The sequence below is a fragment of the Polypterus senegalus genome, chromosome 2, assembly GCF_016835505.1.
Source record: "Polypterus senegalus isolate Bchr_013 chromosome 2, ASM1683550v1, whole genome shotgun sequence".
Classification (NCBI taxonomy): Eukaryota; Metazoa; Chordata; class Cladistia; order Polypteriformes; family Polypteridae; genus Polypterus; species Polypterus senegalus.
The window spans coordinates 117,788,123-117,811,764 of NC_053155.1; the positions used below are offsets into that span (position 1 = coordinate 117,788,123).

A 23,642-nucleotide genomic window follows, 5' to 3' on the forward strand; every position below is an offset into this window, starting at 1 on the left:
AAATTAGATTATGCTCAGGAGTGCCTGGAGGATTCAGAGTGTGGAGAAACTCTACCGGATAGTGCACCACATCTTCCACTTCTACAACTGAATCCACAGATTGATATGTTTTCGGTTGTGAAGGTAGTTCTTGAAGTAAAATGTGGTTTATAGTCGTAGTCATGTCATTTCTTGGTGTCAGGATAGCTCTCTCCCTCAACTATGACACATTGTTTTCGTTGGAAAATTCAATATGGCAGCCGACAGTGCCTTCATACTACCGAAATAAGTACATCCATTGGTTTCGGTTAGCGCAAGGAATGCTCTCCCATTCTTGTCTAATACAGGCCTCTAACTGTTCAATCGTCTTGGGCCTTCTTTGTCGCACCTTCCTCTTTATGATGCGCCAAATGTTCTCTATAGGTGAAAGATCTGGACTGCAGACTGGCCATTTCAGTACCCGGATCCTTCTCCTACGCAGCCATAATGTTGTGATTGATGCAGAATGTGGTCAGGCATTATCTTGTTGAAAAATGCAGGGTCTTCCCTGAAAGAGATGACGTCTGGATGGGAGCATATGTTGTTCTAGAACCTGAATATATTTTTCTGCATTGATGGTGCCTTTCCAGACATGCAAGCTGCCCATGCCACACGCATTCATGCAACCCCATACCATCAGAGATGCAGGCTTCTGAACTGAGCGTTGATAACAACTTGGATTGTCCTTGTCCTCTTTGGTCCGGATGACATGGCGTTCCGGATTTCCAAAAAGAACTTCGAATCGTGACTCATCTGACCACAGAACAGTCTTCTATTTTGCCACACCCCATTTTAAATGATCCCTGGCCCAGTGACAACGCCTGAGCTTGTGGATCTTGCTTAGAAATGGCTTCTTCTTTGCACTGTAGAGTTTCAGCTGGCAACGGCGGATGGCACGGTGGATTGTGTTCACTGCAAATGGTTTCTGGAAGTATTCCTGAGCCCATTCTGTGATTTCCTTTACAGTAGCATTCCTGTTTGTGGTGCAGTGTCGTTTAAGGGCCCGGAGATCACGGGCATCCAGTATGGTTTTACGGCATTGACCCTTACGCACAGAAATTGTTCCAGATTCTCTGAATCTTCGTATGATGTTATGTGCAGTTGATGATGATAGATGCAAAGTCTTTGCAAATTTTTGCTGGATAACACCTTTCTGATATTGCTCCACTATCTTTCTGCGCAACATTGTGGGAATTGGTGATCCTCTACCCATCTTGGCTTCTGAGAGACACTGCCACTCTGAGAAGCTCTTTTTATACCCAATCATGTTGCCAATTGACCTAATTAGTGTTTATTGGTCTTCCAGCTCTTCGTTATGCTCAAATTTACTTTTTCCAGCCTCTTATTGCTACTTGTCCTAACTTTTTTGGGATTTGTTGACACCGTGAAATTTTGAATCAACATATTTTATCTTTAAAATGATACATTTACTCGGATTAAATGTTTGATCTGTCATCTACGTTCTATTACAAATAAAATATTGACATTTACCATCTCCACATCATTGCATTCAGTTTTTATTCACAATTTGTTTAGTGTCCCAACTTTTTTGGAATCCGGTTTGCTTGGAGCTCAGAGGTGCATGACATGCACATGACATTAACCTGACCTGCACTGCATGTGGCCTCTACGACAGACGGATATAAATGACGCCATTTTTTCTGTGTCGTTGTGTACGAGTTGGTGGGCATGGCCCTGCGAGTTGTCGTCGTATCCAATGGTCTTGGAGTTGGTGGGCGTGGCTTCTTCCTGCGTGTGCCATAGGTGTCTCACTTGTCGGCGGCTTAGTGAATCCATGCCCCTTCCGGCATGCTTTCCATGGTTGTCTTGCCTTAGTGAATTATATATACTGTATAGATTTTCATACAACAATGTAGCTCAAAGTGCTTTACGACAAGTCAAAGAAAAAAGTTTTATATATATACTCAGCAGGTCCTTAAGCATTCAAGGATAAATGTAATCATTTTTTTTATTTTAGTCTCTTTAATCTAAGCAGTACATTTTCTCTGTATGATTTGCAGATCACTAAGTACCTCCAGGGTAGTCTCTATAGCTGTTAGAAGGTTAACATCTTCAAAAGTAAATTCCTTTTAATTTAGGATTTAATCATGTGACAGTTATAAAAGGAGCTGTGATTACTAATGATTCACTAGTTTTTTGAAAGTAGGTCTGTAGTGGCTAATATATACATACCAAGGAGTTCAACTATTCACACCATCCACAAAGAAATTCACAGAAAAGAAATTTAACCTGGCCAATAAGTTGTTTTTTTTAATAATGTTATACCACAAAAAATATTATTAAAGTATATTTTATCACATGGTGTTGAAGTATAAAGATTATGAATACAGTATACAGTAAATGATTTGGAAATTAATTGAAAGTCAGTATTTGAAAGTCAGATTTTAGGAATCTTTCCACAGTAGAATTCTAACCAATTCTAATTACTGTTTACTTGCATATTGCAGTAAACTAATTATTAATTGACATAGCAGGAGATTACTGCAATCTCTTAAAAACCTCTTGTGTTGAGATACAATGAAATGGGACTTATTATACTATCTAACCTATAAAAGTTATGTTTGTGACTCTTATGCATCTGGAGTGGAGAGAATGTCCTTGGGATTTTCGCAAAGGTAAAGAGCTTGTGAATTTTTTTAAACTGAAAAATTCCACTCACCATCCATCCATCATCCAACCTGCTATATCCTAACACATTACTGCGGAAATCACAAATATATACTTATCATAGCTACTTCTTTCTCCCACCAGAGCAATCTTCCAATCAACAGCAGACATTTTCTAGTGGACAGCATGGATTACATATAATTTACATTCTTAAATAATTAGTGAATGCACACTGTTTGAAGAACTTAAGAAATTATGACTTGTAATGTTGAAATATGGAACATAGTAATTATTTCCCGTTTCAATAACTCAAAAGATGTGTACAGTTATTTTTTTGGTGAGACAGACCAGCAAGTTTCTTACTATAGTTAAACAGCTAAGATTTTCAATAAACCATTATTATAAAATTCATGCATTAGAACAATTCACTATCTGAGTGTAATTTATTTGTGGGTATTGAAAATGAGGTTTTGGTGTTGTCTGTCATGTTCTTTTACTGATTAATGCAGTATTTTCAGATTTATTTATCAGTTAAGTTCGTTTAAAAGTCTTAAGTAATTTAGGTGTCTCAGGTAGACTATAGTTTTATGTACTTTCAGTATATGACTTATTATTAAAGTAGTATCAGCATTTTGTATGTACAATACTTAAGATTTAAGTTTTATTCTGTTTTATGTTTAGGCCAGAAAATCATATTCTTTATGGAAACAGAGCTCTTTGTTACATCCACAGTGAAAAATACCAGTGAGTAATCTTTCCTTGGTTTATAGTTAGTTGTTTTTTATTCATATTGTTTGAATACTTTTAGTTTTATACACTCTTTAGGTAAACAAGTACAACACTGAACATATAAATAAATACATCTATTTTTTCAAATTTATTAATTACAACCTGTTCTTCGTCAAACTTATCTAAATGAACAACTCATATTTTTAAATTTAAGATATAAAGCTAGTTATTCAATAGATATTCATCTAATTTAGTGCTTCAATACTGTATGTTAAGTCTTTATTTTAATTTTGTATTATTAAGTCACTGGTCATAAGAGCCAAAATGTATATATTTATTGTTTTTTTTTTTTTTAGAAAAGCTATAGGGGATGGCAAAAGAGCGACAATACTAAAACCTAATTGGCCAAAGGTATGTAAGTTAAATTATTTTTTTTTAAGTTAACTGACTTAAAGTAAAGATACTGCTCACATGTTCAAAGTTCACAATTTCAAATGACAAACTATTGAATCAGCCATTTACTTCTTTGAATTAAGCTGTTTTTAGTCTTTGTTTTAACAGTCTAATTTAGGGAAAAAAAGTAAGAGTAGCTAAACTTCAGCTTGTACACTGATTATTTTTTTCTTTTGGATCTATTTTTAATTCAGCACTTTGTTAAATTTATCTCAGTTCAGTGAATTGTAGCATGAGACATTATTAAATCTGAAAGTATACATTTTCATAAGTAGCAGTAAAAGCTCAGTTCCAAAATGGCAGACAATTCTCCTTTCTGCTCTCTACCAGAATAGCGCTGCTGCAGCTGCACACAGGAAGGCTGCTTGCATTATGAAGGGGATGGGGGAAAGACCTCAGTAATATCATCCCCAGAATAGTGAAAACCACTGGAGAGCCAATGGGGTCAGGCCTATTGGGGATCGGAACTAGTGTGGTGCTGAGGTGTTGCCCGCTGCATGGCTGCACTCAGGTCACAATTTGACACGGCCCATCCTGGTAGGCACATGCTACGTTTTGTCTTTCCAGCATGATAATCAACTCCTCTGCTGTCGGAGAAACTTTGTAAACTCTGCATTTCCGTGACTTCAATCTATGAGGTTTGTAGACCTGGGTACAACTTTTATTGGTCTGGTTGCTCTGATGGCTGTCATACTCTGGGAGTAGCTGTTGCTATGGCAGATTGGCTCCTTCTAATGGTGTCTGATGTCACCCCTTTTAATGACTACATTATGAGACTCAGATTAAGGCACTCTCTGGGTGCCTTGTCTGTTGTCCTAGTGTATGCTCCGACCACGGTGTGTGATGTCTTGGTGAGGGAAAAATTTTATACAAAACTTTGCTTGGTGGTTGATGGGTGCCCACGAGGTGACACTCCTCTGAACATGGGTGACTTCAGTGTGACCACTGGCACTGACGGGGCAGGCTATGAGGATTTTGTTCTGGCAACCGTTGTGAAAGTAGCTCTATGTTCCTTGACTTTGCAAAAGGTCAGGGTTTGCAGATTGCTGGATCATGGTTCCAGCGCCCTGAGAAACATGGTTGGACTTGGTACTTACTCGAATATGTGTGGTGTGGTGAAATAGATTGATCAGATCCTCAAGGGCAGATGCTGAAAGCTCCTATAGAAAAACAAGGTCTATAGAAATGCCCCGTTTGTGAATTCTGTCCACAGAGTTGTTGTTGCTACTGTGCAGAATCAGCTTAGGAATAGTAGGCTACCACCTACTTGTTGAATGAGGCTTGTCCTGGCGCGACTCCAAGATCAGGCTGATTCTAATGAGTTTGCATGCAATTGGTGCGAGGAACTTACAGACATGGGCACAACTGCTGATCCTAATGTGATGTGGGAGACCTTCTGTGACAAGACCCTGAAGGTTGTGTTGGCTTTGCCGGTGTTCCCAAAAAGAGGTATTTCATCTCGCAGGGCACCCTGGATATCATAGAGAGGTGTCACAGCACATGGCTTGATAGAAATGCCGGTCTATACTGGGAACTGAGAATGACAGCTCTGAGGGCTTCGAGGGGAGATAAGGAGGCATTTGTTAGAGGACTCTGTGAGGAAGGTATGCACTATCTGTGGTCAAGTGACCCACATCCTGCTTGTAGAGGAATCAAAGCATTAGCAGATCTGAATCTAGTCGCAGTCAGGGCAGGTGATGCAGCAGTCTTTACAGATGACGCTGTAATTGTGACCCATTGGGCTGGGTACTTTGAGCAACTGTTTAAAGCTGATCCTCCGGCTTGGATGTTGGATATCTCTAGGGCCCCAGGTCTTGAAGGCTCCAATTAGCTGTAAACCACCCAGTCTAAATGAGATTTCACAGGTGGTAAACCAGTTTAGATTAGGGATGGCTGCAGGGATCAATGGCATCTGTGGTGAACTTCTGGCTGGTGGTAAAGTTGTCCTCCTTGATTGCAAGCAATCTTTTCTTCTATTTGGGAGACGGGCATCATCAACACACTGGAAAACAGGACTTCTCCCTGTCTGGTAAGAGAAGGGTGATCACTTGGATTACGGCAACTACAGGTGGATAACACACTCTTGATGCCTGGTAAGGTCCTTGCTAGAGTCATTCTCAATAGGATCACCTACTAGTGACAGGAGCAGTCTGGTTTTATGCTCACATCAACCGCATCATGGCATTGAGGGTTCTCGTCGAGTGTAAACAAGAATATTGGTAGAGTTTCTTTGTAGCCTTTGTCAATTTTCGTAAAGCGTTCAACTCAGTTGATCGAGCTGCCCAGTGGGACATCCTGAGACTTCGTAGGATCCCCCTGAAGTTACTCAATATCAATCCTGACTTGTACACTGGTACTGTGACTATTGTGCAGAGTGGAGGCAGAAGCTCTGCTTTTTTCCCCAGTTGATTCTGGGGATTCTGAGGGGTGTTTTCCTGCTCCTACTCTGTTGAATGCTTGCATGAACTGGATGTTGGGCAGGGTCGTGGGGTCCAGGGGCTGTGAGGCATCTGTTGGTGAAGAGTGATTCACTGATCTTAACTTTGCTGATGATGCTGTGATTTTTGCAGAGCCAATGAAGGCTCTGATAAGGATTCTCGATAGACTGAGTGAGGACTCTGAGTGTCTGGGCTTCTGAGTGACCTGGGTAAAAAAATAAGTTCTAGGCCTTTAGTGACCTCTTGGGCACAGCCATCAGCTGTGTCTGTAGGGGGCATGTCGGCCTCATCGAGATGTTTACTTACCGTGGCAGCAACATTGATGTCTCTGGTGGCTCCTTCTATGAAGTCAGTAGACAGATTGGGAGAGCATGGGGGGGTCATTAGGTCACTGGACAGTAGGTGTGTGCTAGTTATTTCTGCAAAAGTACGAAGGTACAAATGTTTAGAGTGCTGGTGCTCCCTCTTTTGCTATATGGTTGCGAGACATGGATGCTATCCAGTGACCTGAGACGAAGACTGGACTCCTTTGGTACTGTGTCTCTTCAGAGAATCCTTGGGTACCGCTGGTTTGGTTTGAGTCCCGTATGAAGCACATTACCTGCATTGTGAGGGAGCACACTTATGGCATTACAGCCATGTGGTGCAATTCCCCGAGGGTGATTTGGGCTCGCAGGATCTTCTTTGTTGAGGAACTGAGCGGATAGACCAGGTCATGGGAAAGCCTACTTAACACCTTGCACAGTTGCAGATAGATAGATAGTCTTTTCCGGAGGGTGGGACAGGGCCACGTGTCTGCCTGGGGGGTTGCCAACTGGCATCCCGAGCTGTTTCGTCATGTGGTGGGTGCGGCTGTACAAGTGCATTCTCCCCAACATGACCTGATCTGATATTATTTGCATACAGTAGTTTGAAATAGTACTGGATACTTAAATGAAATTAATTTTGTGTAACAGTATTCTGATTTTAAAATGTTATATAATAATCCTGATTGTATTAAAGCTACCTGTTCGTGTTTAATAACCTTTCTTTTTTAAACAGGCACATTACAGAATGTGTGATGCACTGTTTTTATTGGGTGAATATCAGAAAGCTTTACAGGCAAATGAAAAAGCTCAGGACCTATGCAGAGACAGTTCAGAAGGAATCCAGGAGCTAATACAGCAAAGTGCACGATTTAAATGTGAAATGGAAAAAATCAAAGGTAAAATAATGTGCATCTTTGCTGCTTTCATTATTGGGGCTGTGGCTTCTACAATATATTTTATTTTTTTACAAATTAATTTGCTTACTAATAACTAATTCAAAGTGTACTTATTTGTGGATTTTAACAAACACATTCATAACTAACAGTTCAAATATATTAGAGAATATTATCATAATAATACATTCTTTAACCAGTTATATATTATTAGTTTTCCATCAAGGTTGGTCCAGTAATAGAATTTTTAAATGTCAGTAACTAAAGAGAAAATATCTATTATAGAAAATATTGAATTACATTGACCTTGCCAACACATGTGGTTATGACATTAAGAATACATTTTCTAGTGTTTTACTTTCTTATTTGCAAAGATTATTATATACAGCATTGTTATTACAAAATATGTTAGAAAATGGCATTTCACGCTTTCTTTGTGGAGAGCTTGTTTAGCTTCCATCCTACTAGATGAAAGCCCATAGCATCACGAAAAAGCTGTTCACATTTTAAGGGTTACATAGTATGTCACGTAGGCTAAAATTATTCAAGACACAAATTGTACTTTTTTACTCATGAACTATTGCTGATAACAGGATGTGCGAGCACATCTATATTTAAAGTGCAAAGAAAAATAAACACATACATTAGCCCAGCACACACAGTAAATAAAAAAAAAACAAATTAGGAAAAAGCAGTGAATTTTTGAGACACATATTTTCACGTCTAAATAATTAGGGAAACTGACATTGCAGTCTAATTGAAACAGGTGTTTCTTTGGAAGGTACATAGAACTGCACTCCGCAATGAGAGCTGCACCTCCTCCTTAGCTATTTTTGACCAGGCACTTCTTATTATGGGCTAAACTCATGAAACAGGAGTGTATATTGGGTTAAAAAAATATAACCGCCTTGTTGCAAGCCTTTCATCTAACACGGTTTTGTTTTTATTTTGCTGGTTTTGCAAATAAAAACTCTATGTCTAAAGCAGACCATGCAAAGTAAGGTTTTACCTTCCACTTGAAGACTTTGTGCTGATATTCTGTCTAGCATACTGCAGGGGCTATGTAGTTCTCAGATCTGCTACCAAATTGAATAATAATAATAATAACTACTTTTTCTTATTACTTCCTTTATACACAGTTGACAAATGACAGTACTGTAATCAGCAGCCTCAACACATTCTTTTGGGTTAAAACCAAACAATACCGAACAGGTGGAATTGTATTTTGTGGACACAAGATCTTTCCACTGCTTTTAATTGCACATGGCAGCATGCTTTGGCATCATCACTGATTGTTTTTTTTTCTTGGGCATGTGTAAGGTTGTTTTCCAGCAATCCTTTCAGAATTAGAATTGCATCTGTGTTTTTAAACAAACTAAATGTCACTGTCTGGTTGTTTAAAATATATATATTTGAAATCAGTATTGAACAAAACTATTGATAGGAAAACAAATTATTAACAAATTAACCTTATTTGCCATAAATGTAACATTTGTAGCAGTGAATATTATAATCAATCCTGTGACTTGGTCTTCTTAATAGGTCCTAGTCTAGACATATACACATACAGTACTTCTAATTAGAGTATATAAACTGTTGAAATGCTGCGCAGTCCTGTGACTATTACATCTAGCAAAAAGTTCAGGAGTAGTAATGGATCCACCTTGTGTCACTAAAATGACAATAAGTGCTTTTGCATTTTATTCAAAAGGTGTGAAACTGATGTGAAATTCATCCATATTGGTAGAAAATTGGGATTGACAGTTTAATAACTTTGCCTTTTACTGGTTAAAGTTAGTGATTAATGTATTAGGGAAGACAAAAATTCAGGAAATAAAGATACAGTTGCTCACAGTAGTGTGCCTGTTTTAACTTGTACTAGCAAAATACCTGCGCTTTGCAGCGGAAAAGTAGTGTGTTAAATATATATATATACATGCATACACACACCTATCTACATTATATAGACACATACGTACATACATACATACATACATACATACATACATACATACACACACACACACACACACATATATATGTGTATATATGTATGTGTCTATGTGTGTGTATAGCTTTGGTCACTGAGTGCAAGGGAAAAAAAATAAAATGTAGTCTATAAGTTATTAAACAGTAAAACATTAACGTTTACGTAACATTACGATACATTGAGCACTACTGGAGTGGTTTCGGGTAAACTACCTTTTAAAGACAGTATAACACAATAGGTAAGTAGTACTAACAGCAGCTAAAATGTATATGGATCATCTCTCGGTAGTAAAAAATCCCTTTTGAAAGGCGCTACACGACAGCTGTGGTATAGAAATTACATTTTCTATGTGAACGTCCAAATTTCTGCCTCTGGTAATGTGCCTTACCGGCATTACCTGCAATGAAAGAAAATTAGTTTTGTGTCCTCTGCAGTGTTAAGAGAGAAAGGCTTTGTTTTGGGATAAAAGGAAAAAAGGTGTAAAGAAAGGAAACTTGCCTTTTTGTTTTATACATGTGTATACGTGCAAAAGAAAGTGTGAAACGCCTTAATATTAGTTTGCCGCAGTCTAGAAAAGGGATCCCGTGTTTGCAGTTGTCTGGGATATAGCTCAGAGGAAGGAGGAAAAAAATTAAAAGTGCTCACTTTGACTTAAGGCAGAAGCGCTGTCAGCGTCTCAAAGGCCGGCACAGCTATGCGCGCACGCCGGCTGCTTGACTTTAATAGTACTTTTGCAGGGCAGGAGACGCCACTTTTTGCAGACACGTTCACGTGATCAAAAGTCTCCGCGCTCTTTGGAGGTCATTCATATATATATATATATATATATATATATATATATATATATAGATATATAACTGATCACCCATTGGCGTCGCTCACTGAGTGCAAGGGAAAAAAATAAAATGTAGTCTATAAGTTATTAAACAGTAAAACATTAACGTTTTAAGAAGTAAAGATACATTGAGCACCACTGGAGTGGTTTCGGGTAAACTACATTTTAAAGACGGTATAACATAACAGGTAAGTAGTACTAACAGCAGCTAAAATGTATATGGATCATCTCTTGGTAGTTGATCCCTTTTAAAAGGCGCTACACGACAGCTGTGGTATAGAAATTACATTTTCTATGGGAACGTCCACATTTCTGCCTGTGGTAATGTGCCTTACCGGCATTACCAGCAATTAAAGAAAATTAGTTTTGTGTCCGCTGCAGTGTTAAGAGAGAGGCTTTGGTTTGGGATAAAAGGAAAAAAGATGTAAAGAAAGGAAACTTGCCTTTTTCTTTTATATAGTGTAGAGAGATGTCTTCGCTGACGAAATAAGTGTCGCGGTGGGTCTCGTGTAGACTGGAGAGACGGCCCTGCCATTAACTGGCTGGGATGGCACTGTCGGTCCTCCACTCCTGTGTGTGTCTTCACAATCCAACCAGACGACCTCATAATTGTATACGGGCAAAAGAAAGTGCGAAGCGCCTTAATATTAGTTTGCTGCGGTCTAGAAATGGGATCCCGTGTTTGCAGTTGTCTGGGCTATAACTCATGGGAAGGAGGAAAAAAAATTTAAAGTATTTACTTTCACATAAGGCAGAAGGGCAGTCAGCGTCTCAAAGGCCTGCACAGCTACGCGCGCGCGCGCCGGCTGCCCAACTTTTATAGTATTTTTGCAGTGCAGGAAATGCCACTTTTTGCAGACATGTTCACGTGATCAAAACGTCTCTGCGCTCTTTAGAGGTCTTGCTTGTTCTCTGCTTACTGCGTTCATAGTCAGTTCACGTGAGCCACTCGGAGTACATGCATCGAAGCTTCTGAGCTGTGCCTGTGCTATCTCGCGATGTCCTCGGCTTTATTTAATGTTAGCTAAGACCCGCCACTTAAAAGTTTTTATCGCAGTTTTGCTGAGTTTGTGTCAAACACCACCCTGACCATCTCATCTTCGTCTGAATATTTAGTGGGAGAGTGTTTCTATTGAATTGCCGCTGAGGGACGGCCTTATATGGGCAGGCACTTAATTACGTGGGAGGCGTGATGATGCGAGACACAAAACGCATCTCTGCCTCCCACGGCCATCGAGTTGCAGTCTATTACAGTATATGGACTAAAAAATAGGTTCCAGTTATGACCATTACGTGTAGAATTTCGAAATGAAACCTGCCTAACTTTTGTAAGTAAGCTGTAAGGAATGAGCCTGCCAAACTTCAGCCTTCCACCTACATGGGAAGTTGTAGAATTAGTAGTGAGTGAGTGAGTGAGTGAGTGAGTGAGTGAGTGAGTAGTCAGTCAGTCAGTCAGTCAGTCAGTCAGTGAGAGCTTTGCCTTTTATTAGTATAGATTACTATTGTATATTGTGTTTTTTTTAAAAAGCTCTGTTTTCACAAAGACACAAGACCAGCTAACAACCAGTGATTGTAAAAGAGATTAAGAGTCATGTTTTTGTTTACAACCACATTTATAAGTATGGGCCTGCAGTGACTTGAAAAGGTTGCCTGGAAAAATTTTTCTTGTGAGAAGGGTGATGATACTGTGTGTATAGCCTGATTATGAATGGTGATCACTTCAGTCATGGTTAAGGCATTGTAACCACAGTTGTTGTGGTTTTAAATATGCAAAAAGTACTACAAGGAAGTTGTGTCACAGGCATTAAGCATTTACCTATAACCGATTAATGTAAATAATCCCTGTACCCTTCTGCCACCTGTCTTATTGTTCCGTTTGTTTTTGTTCTTTTATTGTGTTCACCATATGTGTTTTAATCAATGAAGAAATTATTTGGTGTTGTTTTATCTCATTTTTATTTACAAAATTAATTTTACCCTAATTATAGATGTCTAAGGAACATAATTCAATTTATATTTGCAACAAGATCAATAAAAATATAATAAAACAATTTTGCCTCGCAGTTAGGAGACCCGGGTTCGCTTCCCGGGTCCTCCTTGCGTGGAGTTTGCATGTTCTCCCCGTGTCTGCGTGGGTTTCCTCCGGGCGCTCCGGTTTCCTCCCCCAATCCAAAGACATGCAGGTTAGGTGTGTTGGCGATTCTAAATTGGCCCTAGTGTGTGCTTGGTGTGTGGGTGTGTTTGTGTGTGTCCTGTGGTGGGTTGGCACCCTGCCCTGGATTGGTTCCTGCCTTGTGCCCTGTGTTGGCTGGGATTGGCTCCAGCAGACCCCCGTGACCCTGTATTCGGATTCAGCGGGTTTGAAAATGGATGGATGGATGGATAAAACAATTTTATGATGTATACATTTATATGGCACAGTACATATACAGGAGACCTATACAGCTGTTAAAAAAACATCATGAAACATTCACAATAACACTGCATGCAAATAGAAGTGATTTCATATGCTTTCAAATATTTATATTATAATTATTTATATATTTTCTGAAGCACCAAGTTTAAGAAGTGTATTAGTGATACCAAATTTTTATTCATGTCCTTTTTAGATAGTGCTGCCCGAAAGAAAAATAAATTCAAAGGATGCCATAGTCAAAAGTAAGTTAATTTTCAATATAATCCTAAATATTTTAGCAATAATGGTACCAGTTTAATACATTTTTTGATTACATAATTTATGATATTCTTAGCATATACAGCAGTGTTGATGATGGTGAAAATAATTATAGATGTTTTGTAAAGATTGTATCTAAACATTTGTTTACAGGAAAACAGACCTATTGGAATTTCTCATAATTGAGCCTGCCATAATTAAAGGTGGTATTCGTGAATTAACAGTTGCAATGTGCATTTCAAGAGACATTTTTACAGGAGACTGTCTCTGAAGAGGGCTGCTGTCTTTTGATTTGAATGCTGAACTATATCAGAAAGTCTTTTGATGAGTGGAAGCTTTTGAGTGGTCTAGTTAGTGTCTTACTCCCTTCAAAAATCTACTACAAAATTTTGAAACAGCTGTTTACACTTATTCTTCAACTAACTTTAGACAGTTGAAACAATTTTGCAGAGATAAATAGTTTGCTACTCTGTTATGATATGCATAATTAATAGAGACATTTCAGAAAGTTAGTTACAACAATTGGTTAGCACAAAGTGTATATCTAGAGAATGCAAATTTAAAAATAGTTTCAGAAGTAATTTTTTCCAATCCAATTTATCAAAGTGCAGGGTTGTATCACACTTAATTGTGAATAAATATTTTATGGACTAAATATACTTTAAAGACATTGTATCTATACTAATAAAAGGCAAAGCCCTCACTCACTCACTCACTCACTCACTCACTCATCACTAATTCTCCAACTTCCCGTGTGGGTGGAAGGCTGAAATTTGGCAGGTTCATTCCTTACAACTTCCTTACAAAAGTTGGACAGGTTTTATATCGAAATTCTACGCGTAATGGTCATAACTGGAAGCAGTTTTTCTCCATTTACTGTAATGGAGATGAGCTTCAACGCCGTGGGGGAGTTTCGTGTGACATCATCACGCCTCCCACGTAATCACGCAGTACATAGAAAACCAGGAAGACCTAAAAAAAAGCGCTGAAGAAAACATGCATTATATAATTGAGAAGGCAGCGAAACAATAAGAAGCGAGCGAGTGACATATACAACCATATTCATGACTTCTGCTACTTCGGAAACAAAGCACGATGTAAACCTACACTTTAAATTAAGTTCATAGACAGGCTGCCGCTGGCGTTTGTAATTTAGTGCCTGCCCATATAAGGCCGTCCGTCAGCGGCAATCCAATAGCAAACTCCCACTAAATATTCACGGGTTAAGGACTGTGCTTATGCAGAGGAAGATGAGATGGTCAGGGTGGTGTTTGGTACAAACTCAGCGAAACTGCGAGAGAAAGTTTTAAGTGCCAGGACTAAGGTAACATTAAATACAGCCATGGACATAGCGAGATGGCACCAGCACAGCTGGGAAACTTCGATGCATGTACACCGGCGGCTCACGTGAACTGGCGCGTGCACAGATAAAAGCAACAGTTCCAAAGAGCTGAACAAAACCGAATTACACAATTGAAAAGGCAGCAAAAATATGAAGCGTTTGATACATACAAGCATATTCATAAATCCAAAACAAAGCACACGTTGGAAAAAGTCAATGTCCCGCTAAAGGAAGACAGTGTAAAAAACCCGTGCATGCAGTGTGTCAGGTCTCAGATAAAGAAGAAGGCGAGCTGTTTATTGATGCAGTAAGAAAGCGAATCGATGAATGAAACCTGTCATCTTTACAACGATTGACAAACACGGAATGTAACTTGAACACAACACATCCTACAAATACGAACCTGATTGAAAGAAATAATGATAATCAAATCCTTGATGACAGCAACACTCAGTAACACTCACAAAACAAATACTGTATATTGACAGTCATGTTACGTTATTTTTAAAATGTTCCCTTTTCTTTTCATAGCTTTTTAACACACTACTTCTCCTCGCGATGGGGTATATATATATATATATATATATATATATGTATATATATATAACCCGATCTACATACTCGAATAATGGATACTTTATTTGCCATCAATGATTGTTTTGGTAAAGCCATACTCAGTGTATTCATTAGATGAGCGGTAAAAAGTAAGAGCGAGGGAAGGATGACTTATTGAGGCATGCAGGCTGTAGTGCGCGTCAACTCTATCTGAATTGCGATCACATTTGAAAAATATATCAAGTTCTATTTAGTCCATATGTGTCAAACTCAAGGGCAGCGGGCCACATCCGCCCGGCGTGTAATTATATCCGCCCGTGAGATCATTTTATATACTGTATTATTGTTATTAAAGCCGGGTATATGAAGCGCTGGTAACACAATAAACTACAGATCCCATAATGCAGCGCTTCAGCTGCCTTGCGAACACTTACCGAGTTAATCAAGTTATTGCGAAGCTAGCTCACACGATGCTGAAGAGAAAAGTTGATTCTGAAAATAGAGCCTTTAAAAACCGATGGGAGGCTGAGTATATGTTTACTAAACCCGTGTGTCTCATTTGTGGAGCTAATGTGGCTGTAATTACAGAATTTAATCTAAGACGGCACTATGAGACAAAACATCAGGTTAACCTGAATGCAATGCAGAAGATACAGAAAGCAGCATAATTAAATAAGAATCTGACACTTCAGCGGACGTTTTAACCCGTGCACAATCACAAAGTGATTTCAAGTGAAGCTGCTTTTATGGGAGACACAAATGCACCAGTGCACCTTGCCTCACTTTCCCTGTTGCCAAGTAATGTTAAACCAAGTCGTCACTACGGTGTTCCCAAATCGCACTTTGCTGATAAACTGGCGCACTGAGTTTGCACGGCTTTGGTGACTTCGAAGAACAAAAAAAGTCCGTCTACATGCGGCTCGAACCTTGTGCATGTTTGGTAGCACATATCTGTGTGAGAAGCTCTTCTCAGTGATAAAGACTAACAAAACAGCACACAGGAGTCGCCTCACTGATGAGCACCTGCAATCCATCCTGAGAATCTCCACAACACAGAACCTCACACCAAACATAAATGAACCTGTGGCCAAAAAAAGATGCCAGGCGTCCAGCTCTAAAATGACATATGAGCAAAGAAAACTGAATGATTTGATTTGTTATTGCTGAAAAGAACACATTTCATTTATATTTCTAGGTTTTGTTATGCAGCATGTTCATATTTGAATTTGTATCATTTTGACAGGATATATTTTTATGGAGAGCAAAATCTTTTGGGATATTTAAAATCTAAGTTTATTTTTTATATAAAATTACATAAGAGTAAAGAAATGTGAATGTTTGTTCTTTTAACGTTTACTTTATTTCTAACTTGTATAATTTAGACAGGATAAATTTTTATGGAGAGCAAAATATTATAAGTTGTTTAAGGTTTGAGTTGATTTATTCACGAATAATATTCCTGTCTGTTTTTACCATTCCTACCAAAGATATTTCTGTCGACTAAATAAAAATTCCTTCTATTTAAAATTTAAATAGAACTTGAACAAATACGATAGTTCATAATATCCACGCAGACTTGCACGTAAGAGCGGGAGTTATCCGTTTTAACAAGCAGCGTATTGCACTGATCTGAAATAGCTGTGTGTGTATATATGTAGATATGTATGTATATGTATATATATGTTTATATATGTGTGTGTGTATGTATGTATATATATATGTATTTGTGTGTGTAAGTATTTATGTGTGTGTGTATATGTATGTGTATATATGTAGATATATATATGTATATATATATGTGTATATGTATAGATATGTATATATATATATGTTTATGTGTGTGTGTAAATATATATATATATATATATATATATATATATATATATATATATGACAACAACACTCATCACTCACAACAGTGACAAAACAATTACATTGACAATCATGTTACGTTATTTTCAAAATGTTTCCTTTTCTTTTTCATTGCTTCTTTAACACACTACTTCTCCTGCTGCTAAGCGCGGGTATTTTGCTAGTACATTATATTTTATTAACAGGCATAAATACTTGATTTTATATATTATATATATATATATCTATATATTATATATCTATATATATATATATATATATATATATATATATATATATATATACAGTAATCCCTCCTCGATCAGGGGTTGTTCCAGAACCCCAGATAGACAAAAATCCTCGAAATAGAAACCATATGTTTGTATGGTTATTTTTATATATTTTAAGCCCTTATAAACTCTCCCACACTGTTAACATTATTAGAGCTCTCTAGACATGAAATAACACCCTTTAGTCAAACGTTTAAACTGTCCTCCATGACAAGACAGAGATGATAGTTCTTTCTCACAATTAAAAGAATGCAAATAGATCTTCTCTTCAGGAGCAGAGAATTTCAGAGGGAGAGAGAGAGAGCTGCAAAAGAAAAGCAAACAATCCAAAAATCAATACTTGTGCTTTTAAGTTTGCCGCAGCATTTTTTAGAGGAGCGTTAGTATCTTCTAAGCAAACAGCCTCTGTGCAAACAGCACCTCTGTTCACATCTCCTCCGTCAGGCGCAGAGAACGTCAGAGAGAGAGCGAGATTAAAGCAACAATCAAAAAATCAATATGTGTGCTTTTAAATATGCCGAGCACCGCAATAAAGCGGCATTTTTTTAGAGGAGCGTCAGTATCTTTTAAGCAAACAGCCTCTGTGCAAACAGCCCCTCCGTCAGGCAGAGAATGTCAGAGAGGGTGAGAGAGAGGCAGAGACAAGCAAACAATCAAGCTCCGCGCGGGATGCATATCTTATAGCATTGAGGAGTTTTAGTTAATATGTAATACATGCTCTGATTGGGTAGCTTCTAAGCCATCCGCCAATAGCATCCCTTGTATGAAATCAACAGGGCAAACAAACTGAGGAAGCGTGTAGCATAAATTAAAAGACCCACTGTCTGCAGAAATCCGCGAACCAGCGAAAAATCTGTGATATATATTTAGATGTGCTTACATTTAAAATCCGCGATAGAGTGAAACCGCTGAAGTCGAAGTGCGATATAGCGAGGATTACTGTATATATATATATATATATATATATATATATATATACACACACAGTGTTTTCCTAGTGTCCTTTAGCTGGGCGCTCCATCTGTATAGTGCTGCTGAGCCGTACAGCAGCTCTCTTCTTGTACAGTACATAGCAAACCTATATATATATATATATATATATATACTGCTCAAAAGAATTAAAGGAACACTTTTAATCAGAGTATAGCATAAAGTCAATGAAACTTATGGGATATTAATCTGGTCAGTTAAGTAGCAGAGGGGGTTGTTAATCTGTTTAAGTTGCTGTGGTGTTAATGAAATTAACAACAGATGCACTAGAGGGGCAACAATGAGATGACCCCCAAAACAGGAATGGTTTAACAGGTGGAGGCCACTGACATTTTTCCCTCCTCATCTTTTCTGACTGTTTCTTCACTAGTTTTGCATTTGGCTACAGTCAGTGTCACTACTGGTAGCATGAGGCTGATACCTGGACCCTACAGAGGTTGCACAGGTAGTCCAACTTCTCCAGGATGGCACATCAATACGTGTCATTGCCAGAAGGTTTGCTGTGTCTCTCCTGCACAGTCTCAAGGGCATGGAGGAGATTCTAGGAGACAAGCAGTTACTCTAGGAGAGCTGGAGAGGGCCATAGAAGGTCCATAACCCATTAGCAGGACCAGTATCTGCTCCTTTGGGCAAGGAGGAACAGGATGAGCACTGCCAGAGCCCTACAAAATGACCTCCAGCAGGCCACTGGTGTGAATGTCTCTGACCAAACAACCAGAAAGACTTCATGAGGGTGACCCAAGGGCCCCATGTCCTCTAATGGGCCCTGAGCTCACTGCCCAGCAGCATGCAGCTCGATTGGCATTCGCCATAGAATACCAGAATTGGCAGATGCACCACTGGTGCCCTGTGCTTTTTACAGATGAGAGCAGGTTTACCCTGAGCACGTGACAGAAGTGAAAGGGTCTGGAGAAGCCATGGAGAACATTATGCTGCCTGTAACATCATTCAGCATAAGCAGTTTGGTGGTGGGTTAATGATTGTCTGGGGAGGCATATCCATGGAGGGTCACACAGACCGCTACAGGCTTGACAAAGGGACCTTGGCTGCCATTAGGTATCAGGATGAAATCCTTGGACCCATTGTCAGACCCTATGCTGGTACAGTGGCTCCTGGTGCACGACAATTCCTGGCCTCATGTGGTGAGAGTATGCAGGCAGTTCCTGGAGGATGAAGGAATTGATACCATTGACTGGCCACCACACTTTCCTGACCTAAATCCAATAGAACACCTCTGGGACATTATGTTTTGGTCCATCCAATGCCACCAGGTTGTACCCCAGACTGTCCAGGAGCTCAGTGATGCCCTGGTCCAGATCTGGGAGGAGATCCCCCACAACACCATCTGTCATCTCAGAAGTATGCACCGATGTTGTCAGGCATGTATACAAGAACACAGGGGCCATACAAAGTGCTGCGTACAATTTTGAGTTGCTGCAATTAAATTTTGGCAAAATGGACTAGCCTGCCACATAATTTTTTCACTCTGATTTTTGGGGTGTCTTTGAATTCAGGGCTCTGTAGGTTGATCATTTTAATTTCCATCAAACGATGTGGCATCCTTTTGTTCCTAACACATTACCCAGTCTATATCAGTATAGATATCCAGGAGGATTTCTTTTTCCCATTGAGATCTGATGTGTTTTCAAAGTGTTCCTTTAATTTTTTTGAGCAGTTTATATATACTGTATATATATCCATCTATATAAAAGCGGTCGGGATGGTCCTTCCATCCCGTGAGTGCTACGCAGGCGCAGAGTTTCACACACGCCCCGTCCATTTTGCAATGCGATGGGATTTGTAGTTTCGTTTTTCCAGGTAAAAGATGATTTTCTACTCCAGACTGTGCGATATCTTCTTCTTTCTTACTATATAAAAGCAGTCAGGATTGTCCTTCCGTCCCGTCAGTGGAAAGCGTAGCGGTATTCTGTTTATCACAGACTTACTACTTGCAGCTTGTGTTACGAAGCGACAGGACGTGAGCAGAGTTCTGGTGCTCCCATCTTTCCCTTGCTTTTGTGCGCGATGCACTAGAAAAATAGACAAAATTATGTCTCTGGAAATAATGAATGTTGATGGAGTACAAATGCCTCACCGCGTAGTAAATATCAGGGGTTCAAAAGGGCGACCTCAATATAGAAAAAAAGTTTACATTTCATCACAAAAATAACAGAAACTACGAGTATTAAAGTAATACCGCTCAAATGCAATATAACCAAATTAATGAGTTTGTATAAAATATCAGATTGATCTACATATTGAATTGCCTTAAGAAGTGGTCAACTTAAAAGTCGGTCGCCTTAAAAGGCGGGTCAGCCTAGTGTATATATACAGTGGTGTGAAAAACTATTTGCCCCCTTCCTGATTTCTTATTCTTTTGCATGTTTGTCACACAAAATGTTTCTGATCATCAAACACATTTAACCATTAGTCAAATATAACACAAGTAAACACAAAATGCAGTTTTTAAATGATGGTTTTGATTATTTAGGGAGAAAAAAAATCCAAAGCTACATGGCCCTGTGTGAAAAAGTAATTGCCCCCTCAACCTAATAACTGGTTGGGCCACCCTTAGCAGCAATAACTGCAATCAAGCGTTTGCGATAACTTGCAATGAGTCTTTTACAGCGCTCTGGAGGAATTTTGGCCCACTCATCTTTGCAGAATTGTTGTAATTCAGCTTTATTTGAGGGTTTTCTAGCATGAAGCGCCTTTTTAAGGTCATGCCATAGCATCTCAATTGGATTCAGGTCAGGACTTTGACTAGGCCACTCCAAAGTCTTCATTTTGTTTTTCTTCAGCCATTCAGAGGTGGATTTGCTGGTGTGTTTTGGGTCATTGTCCTGTTGCAGCACCCAAGATCGCTTCAGCTTGAGTTGACGAACAGATGGCCGGACATTCTCCTTCAGGATTTTTTGGTAGACAGTAGAATTCATGGTTCCATCTATCACAGCAAGCCTTCCAGGACCTGAAGCAGCAAAACAACCCCAGACCATCACACTACCACCACCATATTTTACTGTTGGTATGATGTTCTTTTTCTGAAATGCTGTGTTCCTTTTACGCCAGATGTAACGGGACATTTGCCTTCCAAAAGTTCAACTTTTGTCTCATCAGTCCACAAGGTATTTTCCCAAAAGTCTTGGCAATCATTGAGATGTTTCTTAGCAAAATTGAGACGAGCCCTAATGTTCTTTTGCTTAACAGTGGTTTGCGTCTTGGAAATCTGCCATGCAGGCCGTTTTTGCCCAGTCTCTTTCTTATGGTGAAGTCGTGAACACTGACCTTAATTGAGGCAAGTGAGGCCTGCAGTTCTTTAGACGTTGTCCTGGGGTCTTTTGTGACCTCTCGGATGAGTCGTCTCTGCGCTCTTGGGGTAATTTTGGTCGGCCGGCCAGGCACTCCTGGGAAGGTTCACCACTGTTCCATGTTTTTGCCATTTGTGGATAATGGCTCTCACTGTGGTTCGCTGGAGTCCCAAAGCTTTAGAAATGGCTTTATAACCTTTACCAGACTGATAGATCTCAATGACTTCTGTTCTCATTTGTTCCTGAATTTCTTTGGATCTTGGCATGATGTCTAGCTTTTGAGGTGCTTTTGGTCTACTTCTCTGTGTCAGGCAGCTCCTATTGAAGTGATTTCTTGATTGAAACAGGTGTGGCAGTAATCAGGCCTGGGGGGGCTACGGAAATTGAACTCAGGTCTGATACACCACAGTTAGGTGATTTTGTAACAAGGGGGCAATTACTTTTTCACACAGGGCCATGTAGGTTTGGATTTTTCTCCCTAAATAATAAAAACCATCATTTAAAAACTGGATTTTGTGTTTACTTGTGTTATATTTGACTAATGGTTAAATGTGTTTGATGATCAGAAACATTTTATGTGACAAACATGCAAAAGAATAAGAAATCAGGAAGGGGGCAAATAGTTTTTCACAGCACTGTATATATATATATATATATACACATACACAGTTGTTTAAGCATTAGGTGTGTTCTGTGTGCAAAAATCCTTGTAGCACTCACTGTGGTTCCTGTTTAAAGTGACCCCATCTGCCGTTCTTATATTTGGTCATATTTGGACCTGCGTCCATATTGCAAAAGGTGTGCAGAAACCTTTGCAGCACACACTGTGCAAAAGTTTTGTCACTGAATTGCTGAGGGTTTTGTACAGAAGCCACAGTGAAGAAAAAAAATATGGACAAAATGAAGAAAAAACTATATGTCGAGAATAAAGTCGAGATGTTGACTTTATTCTGGACATTTCCACTTTAATCTTGACGCTTATGATGGCTACTTTATATATATATATATATATATATATATATATATATATATATATATATATATATATATATATACACACACACACATACTAGGGAACTTTGCCCTCCAACCCAGGGCACATTACTCACCAGCCACTTCACGTATCTGCCACTCGCATTGTGAAGAAAGGGACTGAAGGCACACTAAGGAGATGCAGTTGGATCTACTGCTGGCTTGCTGTGTGATCTCCATTTTGCGTGGCACTTCGAACATTTAAAAGCCTGTACAGCAGGTGTCCTTTTGTCTCACTGCCTTGCCTTGCAGGACATTAAAGTGTCTCCAATAAAATCACCTCTTATCTCTTTCCAAGCCTTCCAATATTTTTTTTTATAATAAATATATATATCCCTATCACGCTATATATAGCATGTATGTGTGTGTGTGTGTATATATATATATATATATATATATATATATATATATATATATATATATACACACTTGTTGGCCAAATCTGTTAACATTTACTAAAATATTTCAAACATATATACAATTTGATTACTGAATTATATTAAAAAAAAATGTAAAATCTTGCTGAATGTGGCTGTCTATTGCAGTTTTCCACTTTATATTTTCAGACCTGGAACCCTTATGAAAAGCTGCACAGATAATAATGGGGGTAATACAGAAGAAGCCATTAGCAGGCAAGAAGATTGTAATTTTGAAATAAATGTAAGTACTGTATTTATTTTTTCTTAAAGAAATAGTAAAACTCCCTGTTAATTTCAGTACATATTAATTGATGTACATAAACACGTAAAAATGAGAAAATTTGTAAATAAAGTGATCATTCTCAAACTGGAGCCTATCCTAGCAAGATGGGGAAAATCTTAAGTCAACAAAGTTATACCGTATTGCACGAAAAATGAAAATGGACAAGTGGAGAGTCTTGGAAAATCTAAATGCACAATAAAGACAACTATGACTTTGCTAAATAAACCGTTTTTGAAAATGTGCCACTCTAGATAATCAGACACAGCTGTGGCAATGGGAGCTTACAGATATTTTAACAGATGATGAACTGAAGCCAATCCTTGATATGTGAAATATGGTGTGAATGCAACTAAAAACCTCTCGACTCACACTATCCAAAATGTATTCTGGTTAATACATTAAAATCTATGCAAAATCTACATGTGCGCTGCTGCTTTATATTTAAAAGTTGTGGGTTCGAGCCCAGGCTCTCTGCTTTTTGAGTACTGAGCTGCTGTTGTTATTACTATAACATAATAAAAACATATGTTTGATTTGAGTCTGTAACACCTGGTGTAAATTTTTGCTATCTGTAAAAGATATTGCTGAAGGGATGTAAACAGACAC

At 38.7% G+C, this 23,642-nt stretch overlaps 1 protein-coding gene across 1 annotated transcript in view; it reads left to right on the plus strand.

The window, feature by feature from the left end:
- ttc3 (tetratricopeptide repeat domain 3) overlaps nt 1-23,642 on the plus strand; it is a 219,742-nt gene that overhangs the window by 53,695 nt on the left and 142,405 nt on the right. Inside the window, exons 10-14 of the mRNA XM_039744454.1 lie at nt 3,328-3,390; nt 3,732-3,786; nt 7,308-7,470; nt 12,902-12,950; nt 22,901-22,994. Of these exons, the coding sequence (XP_039600388.1) occupies nt 3,328-3,390; nt 3,732-3,786; nt 7,308-7,470; nt 12,902-12,950; nt 22,901-22,994 (424 nt within the window). The remainder of the gene's footprint in view (nt 1-3,327; nt 3,391-3,731; nt 3,787-7,307; nt 7,471-12,901; nt 12,951-22,900; nt 22,995-23,642) is intronic.